This window comes from Phodopus roborovskii, unplaced genomic scaffold (genome assembly GCF_943737965.1).
Source record: "Phodopus roborovskii unplaced genomic scaffold, PHOROB, whole genome shotgun sequence".
NCBI classification, from domain to species: Eukaryota; Metazoa; Chordata; class Mammalia; order Rodentia; family Cricetidae; genus Phodopus; species Phodopus roborovskii.
The window spans coordinates 2,219,783-2,228,121 of NW_026126459.1; the positions used below are offsets into that span (position 1 = coordinate 2,219,783).

Here is an 8,339-nt window from a genome sequence, read left to right on the forward strand (position 1 = left end):
CCCAACAAGACTACTTCTAAGGGAAATAAAAGCCAGCAAACAAAAGAATTAAAAAATAAACACCCAGGGAATCCTATTTAACTAAACCAATGGAGGTCATAGTGTGGGTTCTGCAAAGGAGACAAGAGGCACACAGCAATCATGCCAGGCTTTAAGTACAGCTCCTTCCCTGCCACAGGAAGTCAGGCAGAGCACAGGAAGTCTTCAGCACTGCAGAGATTTCCAGGAGTAGTGTAATGGAGAGAACAGGAATAGGAATTAGAACCAGCTATCAGGTGGCTTTAGTCAAGTCACTCGTCTTCTCTGGACTTCTAATTCTCTATCTATAAAAATGAGGTTGTTAAAACATGCTGGACTTGAGCACAACCTTTCCCACCACACACACAAAAAGATGCAAAGTACTGACTCTTCACTGAAAGTGCACATCAACTATTCTGCGTAACTCTCCCAAGTATATTAGATTGAGAAGCCCTAGTGGAAAAGAAGATAGGTACCTCTGGTCCCTTCCATCTCTAACATTCTATGGTTCTAAAAGAATTAGACAGCATCCCATTGCTGCTGAGTGAGCCTCTCTATTTTGTAACCAATATTTTCTAAACAGAGACCAAATCCTAAAGCCCATAAAATATTCATGCCCTTCCTCAAACTAAGTAGTAATCGACAGCATCAGTGTCTTTGCCACCCTCATAAGTCAGCTTACCCTTGAGGCCACAACTCAGAAACCAGTCTCCTAACAACCCTATAAATTTTCTTTTCTACCCCAGGACACTAAGGAACTCGCCCTACGAAGGTAGAATGCAACGGGTAAAGCACAGGAGGGACATGCCCGGTGTCTGTCTCCAGACTTACTAGCACGTTGCACAAAACGGATGACACTGAACACCACGGTGCCTCCACACCACCAAACTCCGCGGACTTCTCAGGACTCCCTGTGTAACTGATTGAACCCACAAGCTAAGCCACATCCCCTTTCGGCTTTCTCTCCAGGAGTTGGCTGGCTTTTCAGTCTGTCCACAGATGCCGCTCCCCTTTCCTCCTCCCAGGGTACCCAGGGTAAACCAAAAAGCGCCACCTTCTTCTCTGGAGCTTTCCCACTAGCTTCGCTCTCTCTCGACTCGGCCCAACAGCTCTCTTCTGGACAAACAGATCCAGGATGCCCAACTTCTCAAGGAACTGGGGACGAGCTTAAGAAACAGACGGCATCCTGATCCTGTTCAATCCCCCAACTCCAAAAGGAAAAGCCCACTCCCTCGCGCTGCCTGCGGGGCTCCCTTAGGAGCAGAGACCCTGCACCGAGCCCCAAGCCCACTATCCAGCCAGAACCACCGGGCGCCCCGAGGCCCGAGCCCGCCGCGGCCCGCCGTCACCGGGCGCCCATCCCGCGCGGTCACCTGCATCCCGCCGTCGGCCGCCTCCTCCGTGCGCGGCCGCTTGCTCAGGCCGGGCTCGGGTCCGTCTGCCCCCGCTTCGGGCACCGGCAGCTCCAGCTCCGACTCCCGCTTCATGCCCCGGGCAGCGGCACCGGGCCCAAGCTGAGGCGGCTGCTGCTGCGGCTGGCCGCCTTCCGCCATCCGCCCGCGCCCCCTTAGCCTCCGGGAGCCGGGCGACCCGCGACAGGCCACCTCCCCCTGGGCCTTGGAGCCGACAGTCGCGACAGGCGGGCGCGCGCCGGCCCCGCCCCCGCGTGCGTGCGTGCGTGCGCGCCGGCCCGGAGTCCCGCTTTGGCTTTGGCTTCGGCTTCGCTACTGCTCTGACTCAGGCTTCGGCTTCGGCTCCGGCTCCGGCTACGGCTTCGGCTTCTGCTCCGGCTTCGCGCCGGCCGCTCGCTCGCTCCCTCGCTCGCACGCGCGTGCGCGGCTCCCTCCGTCCCTTGGTCCTTCGGTCCCGCGCTCCCTCACCAATCGCCGGCTGCGCGAGGAAGGGGGCGGCCCGGGCTCCCTGCGTGGGGAGGGCTGTTTATTTGGGAGAAGGAGGAGCGCGGAGCCGCAGCCAGCTCACTGGTCGGGATCCTCCGTCCCGCCACTGTGGCAGCGCTGGGAAGGCGGGGAGAGAGAAAGGAGGGAGAGAGGGAGGGACCTGGATGTGTGGGATTCGGGCGGCCCGCGCGAGAGGAGGCTGTGGTGAGGGGGCGTGGCTACGCCCCTCGGCAATCGCTGCCGCCTCCGCGCGGGCCGCCCGCGGGAGGCCGTGAAGGGATCGGAAAAGCTCGGGAATCTCCGGGATGCTCAGGGAGGCAAGGATCGGAAAGGGTCCGCCTCTTTTAGGGCGGCGGCCGGAGAGCCGAGCTGGAAGGACCCGAGTACCCTGCAGCGGCTAAAGCTAAATGTATTAGCTGTGCGAAGTGAGTGACCTGTTCTCTCCCATCCGGCTACCCAGGATTGAGGGGGAGCAGACGGGCGCTTGGCGAGAGGAGGGTCTCTTGCCTGCTTCCTCTCCTGCCCAAGAACTGAGAAGTCCAGGAATGAAGACTCTCACGTAGGCTTTTCTGAGAAACTTTGCTACGAATAGAATGATCTCATTCTTGATGATCTTAATAATGTTCGATGTTTATAAGAGCTTTACGGTGTACACCATGCAATCACGGGCTGGTTTTCAGGCCAATGGATGAACCTGAATTGTTCAAGTCCTGGAGCAGAAACGTGGTCGGTCCAGATTGCATTCTCGTGTTTTTACTCTTTGCTACCTGAGTAGCCCTCGCTGCTTATCAACTTCATGCAGTTAGGTCTGTCCAATAGGTTTTCTCTGCCTTGTTGTAAATGGAAACTGCATCTGCCTCTCTGGGTTCCATACTGTGACATGTACACCATGTGGGAATGTTGCACAATAGCCTAGCTTCTAACCTTTGCCTCGCTTGCTACTTTAAACAAGTTAGTTTTTCTTTTTTGATCCTAACTGCAGGATCTGTAAAATAATCGTTTGAGTAAGTAGTTCCCTTAGTACCTTTCCAGCACCTCCCATTTCCATACTTGTCATTTCATAAATTTCATTTTTCACAAATAGAGGCTGGGAGTGTTGTCCAAAACTCCCCTATGTGTAGTTGTCCAAACCAGAATGTCAATAATTCAGAGATTGAGAAACCCCGGGTTGGATGATTTCTAAGGTCACTTGCAACAAGTCTCTGACTTAGCCTTTGAACTTGAATTAAACACCTAAAAATGGACTGAGTGATGAAGGTCTCTGTTTCAGAGACCAGCCCAGTGAGGCCCAATGTGCAGGCTAATTGGAAAAGACTATACAACTTGCCTTGAAGCTGGGTTTTCCTGCTGATTACATTGCATGTTTTTAGGCTGCAACAGGTCAGCCATTGATACCTTAGAAGGTCTTGACACCTTATAGAAGGAAGCCAATTAGTGACTCTTGTCCCTCAGTTTCTACACCTAAAATTAGCCTAATAATAGTATTTTTTAAAATAATTGTTATGAAGATCAAGTGAGTTATCAGCATTAAGAACTTTGATTGTGTATTAATTGGGGCACAGAAGGCTCCGAAGGCTCATGTGGTCATAGCTGATAGACTTGTGGCAAGTATTTGGATTATGAGAACCTACTTACTAGTGCCTAATGACCTAAACAGTGGATTAATGCATTGATTGATTCATAATTGGGAGGTATTAGGGGTGGTAAAAACTAGAAGGTGAGGGAAGATTGGAGGAAGTGGATTGCTAAAGCCATGATCTGAAAGCCTGTCTCTAATCCCCAGCCTCTTCCTCTGTTTGTCTCCAACTTCTCCAGTCTACCTGGAGATGAGTTTGTTCCACCATGGAATCCTTGCATTGCTGTTATTTATGCCTCACCACCCTCACCCAGACCCAGGAGCCACAGAGTGATCAGGACCTAAAACCACAGACAAAATAAATCCTCCTTTACATTTATTCTCTGATACTTTGTCACAGAGACAAAAAAACTAACCAACAAATTCAGAATAGCCCATGTATGCATGTGTTAGTTACTAACATTGCCATTGTTTTTTATTTAAGTATTTGTGGGTGTGTGGGCACACAAACATGTGTGCAGGTAGGCATGTAGTGCAGACATTAATGTGCCACAGTACACATGTGGAGGTCAGAAGACAAACTTCAGGAGTTGGTTCTATCCTTCCACTGTGGGTTCCTGGGATCAGGATTTCTCAGCAAGTCTTTTACCCACTGAGCCATCTCACTGGCCTAGTCATTATAATTATATTCACATTGTAAATCAGATCGACCAAATAAATGTTCTTTATCAAAATAAAAAGCTGTCATCACTATTTTTGAATGTTATTAAGTGCTCTGTGCATGATGAGCTAGCATGATCTTTTTAGTGGGTAGATAGTCTTGAATAATCCATTCAAGGAAGGGCATTTAGTCCAACTTAATAAGCACATGTCCTTTCCATACTGACAAAAACACAGCTGGCTCCTACTGTGGCAGCTAGCAGACACAAGAGTGAGAACCCTGGCTGAATTGTCAGGGGTGACTTCAGGAGAGCTGCAGTGACCCATCTTGCCTTCAGATGTCTAGCAAAAGAAGAGTTAATTATTATTGAGGTTGCTACATAAGGTGGCTAGGATAAGGCTGCATAAAAGTCAGATGAGACAAAGCTCCACAAGTCACCCAAGGGTGTAACCATGAGCATTAAAGCCAATTATTCATTTTTTCTAAGCCTTACATCCCTCCTTTGTAAGATGACAATAATAATAGTCATGATGTTTTTTTTCTGAACATTAAATGAAGGTGTTTAACAGAATGCCCAACATAGTAACTGCTTAATAGGCAGTAATTATTTGTCATCTAATGTGTACGGTGCCAATAAGCTACTGGCCAGAAGCTCATAGATCTGGAAGTGGAAACCCAGACATCTCTTAATATGACTGCTTATACCACCAAAGCAAAAGCCCACCTGCCTGCCAGCTCATTATGCTTAGCTGGACAGCTCCCAGTAAGTCAAGGGTCTCCTACTGGCAGTATCCTACAACAAACAGATGGAGCCTGATCCTGTCCATCCAACCATGATAGCTTGAATGAAAGTCAAGGTGTATCTGGGCTGACCTGTGGAACAACAATGACTTTTTTATTTCAAACCTAAGCACATAAATGGCTGGTTTCTTAAATTTTTCACTCGCTAAACTGCTATCATTAAAATAAGTCTCACTTCCCTACCTGCTTTGCCAAAATTCTGTCATCTAAAGAATGTCAGATCCTTGAGAAATAAGATTTGGGAGCAGAGCTGCTTACCACTTAATTATAGCTACTCAGGTAGTACCCAAGTCCCTAAGAAGTAGAGCGGTGAAGTAGAGGAGTGTTTGGATGATTTAGAACCAAAAGAAACAGCACCATGCTTTGCAAATACACATAAAGCATTTAGGGAACAATAAGAGACTAGAAGGGGCTGGAAAGATGGCTCAGTAGTTAACAGCACGTGCTGCTCTTGCAGAGGACCTGGGTTTGATTTTCAGCACTCACATGGCAGCTCAAAACTGTATGTAACTCTAGTTTCAGGGGATCCAACAACCTCTTCTAGCCTTCAAGAACAATACACACACGGTGCACAGATGTTTATGCAGGCAAAAACAGGTGTAAGGTAAAAATAAAAAGAGAGAGAAAAGACTGGAAGTCTACAAGGGAACACAACAAATACAACTAACTGCAAAAGACAGCTCATTCCTTTCTTACAATCTGAAGCAACTTGTCTGGAAATAGATACATTGTAAACAGTCTCCTCCAAATTCAAACATTCCATCCTGGAGGTTGAAATCAAGAGGTAAACAGTTGCTAGGTCTCAGGAAGGTCTTGAAACTTAAATGAGTCAGAATGCCCCATCCACAAGCAATAGGATCCCCAGAGATTATTCTCTGACCAACGAAACTGCCTATAAGTCTGGCAATGAGCTCCAACAATGCAGTTTATGTGAGTCATCACCCATGCTAGAATGGGCTTTTCTTTGATGCACCTGGCTTTGAGTTGTCCATGTTGTTGAGGTAACCCCTCATCCACGCTACTGTAACTAGCCCTTATAAACTTAATGGTCCTCAAGCTAGATCTGGGTGGAATTGTTTCTGTGGTGCCCTATCTGGGGTGAATAGACATGTATTCACATCACCCCAGGAAAAGTCACACAACAAAGCATGAAAGGGTACATACAGAAGATAGTAACATTAAAGACTCTACAAGATGGGGAGCACCTGTTACACTAGTGTGAGGGCAAGAGTTCAGATGTGAGCATGACAGCCTGCCTACCTGTAATTCCAGCACTCCAGAGGCAGAGACAAAGGATACCAGGGGTGAGCCTAGCCAGATTAGATTTACCAATGAACTCTGGATTCTATTGAGAGCCCCTGCCACAAAGAATGAGGTAGAGAGTGGCAGAGGAAGATCCTTAGGCCTACACACACACACACACACACACACACACACACACACACACACACACTTACACATATAAGGGTTCACATACCAAACACACATTATGTATGCATGAGGCAGTAAATTCTTGTTGTTGTTCCTTGGCCTTTCGTCTACTATCAAGTGCAATACCTGCTCTTATTTTAATGTCTATTGCACCCTCTGAGGACATTCAATGGATTTTTTTTTCTTTTTCTTTTTTTTTTTATTAAATGGATTTTTTAAGTATGGAAATAGATCACACACTTGCTTGGAAGAAAGAAAGAGAAAAAGAATTTCTTAGAAAAAAATTAACTGGAGAAATTACCGCTTTCCTGACATCTTTTCATCTATCCATTTAACAAATTATGGACAGGCTTCTCAAATACCAAGATGACTAAATTTGTTCTTAGTATCAAACAGCCCATCACACAACAAGAAAGAATGAACAAATAAAGAGCTAATTGTAATGCATCATGATTGGAGTTCATTTCTCACAGTGGGCAAAAACACAAACTCTGGCATCAGCTAGACATGGATTTAAGTCTGGCTTCCCTTACAGTTCAATTTGTGAAAGAATATTTGCTTTAATGATAACCAATTGCCTTTTTTATCACATACACTGCCCAACATCCACTTTCTTACTTACAAAATCACAACTTTGTTCAATCTTCCTAGCTTTGAAAAAGAAAGAAAAAGGAAGAAAGGGAGGAGGGAGGGAGGGCAGGAAGGAAGGAATGAAGGAAGAAAGGAAAATAGGGAGCCTGGTAAGATGGCTCAGTAGGGAAAGACAATTACTCCTAAGCCTGATGACCTGAATTTGATCACCAGGACACACATGATGGAAGGAGAAAACTGACTCTCCACATTGTCCTCTGATCTACACACATAGATACACACACACACACACACACACACACACACACTGGCATGCACGCATGCATGAATATAATGAGAAAAGGAATGAAAGAGGCAAAAAAGGAAGAATTTCAGGCTTGCTGGCAGCTAAGGACATCCATGTAACACAATTGTGGCCCTCAAGATGTATGTTCCTTCTCAACTAATGAGACAAAACCATGAGAAGAAAAGGATTTTTGCCCTTCATCCTTGTGCCTGCTAGGATACAAACTGGGGAAACAGCAGTCAGCTGTCCCTGCAGCAGGTAAGGCAGCATTCTAAGAGTGGTATTGGAGAACCACCAGAGCCACACAAGCCCAGCTACCTGTAATTCATTGTTATTTGAGAAAAAAAAAAAAAAAAAAAAAAAAAAAAAAAAACGAAGCTCACATTTGTCTAAGCCACTGTGGATAGATTTCAACATGCAGCCAGCCCAACTCAAGTCCTGACTGATAGGATCTATGCACAGGATAAAGGTAGGGAAGGTAGTGACTCCTCTGGGGTTTCTTTTGAGCATTAAATAATGCATGGAATGCAGTAAGCATAACACCTGGTTCACAGACACTGAGTGAGTGGTACCAAAGACCTTTTACTATGTCTATTATACTATCACTATGTCTCTCATCCTTATTAACGTGACTGTCCCATGTGCCCAAACCAAGAGGGCTGCAGAGGGAGATGCTACTCCCTCAGCTGGAGGAAAGAACAGTTTTCACCCACAATGCTACATATAATTGGGTCTTTAAAGATGAACAAGTTTCCAGGCTATGATTGATTTGGGGTGGGGGTTGCTTCATTTCTACATTTCTGTGTTTATTTTGTGCATGGAGGTCTAAAGACAACTTGCCACCTTCATGTGGGTGGGCCAGGGGCATCAAATTCAAGCTTGAAGGCCAGGAATTTAACTCACTTAGCCACCCTGGCAGCCCCAGGATATGGTTTCAGATGAAAGAGATGTAAATTCTTGAGTTTGCCTTTCCTCAGTAGGAAATCAGGCACTATCTGTTTGGCTTAAGAACAATGGCAGTGGTCTTCAAATAAACAGAGACTATAGTAAAAGGCAAGTGGCCTTTTCATCTGGAAG

General features: G+C 46.4%; 1 protein-coding gene across 21 annotated transcripts in view; it reads right to left on the minus strand.

Moving 5' to 3' along the window:
* Positions 1-1,730, minus strand: part of Rbfox2 (RNA binding fox-1 homolog 2) — a 246,182-nt gene extending 244,452 nt beyond the window's left edge. For all 21 annotated transcript variants that reach the window (XM_051189275.1, XM_051189271.1, XM_051189272.1 and 18 more), the window contains exon 1: positions 1,392-1,730. In XM_051189275.1, the coding sequence (XP_051045232.1) occupies positions 1,392-1,571 (180 nt within the window). In that variant the 5' untranslated portion in view covers positions 1,572-1,730. The remainder of the gene's footprint in view (positions 1-1,391) is intronic.
* Between the last annotated feature and the right edge of the window lie 6,609 nt (positions 1,731-8,339).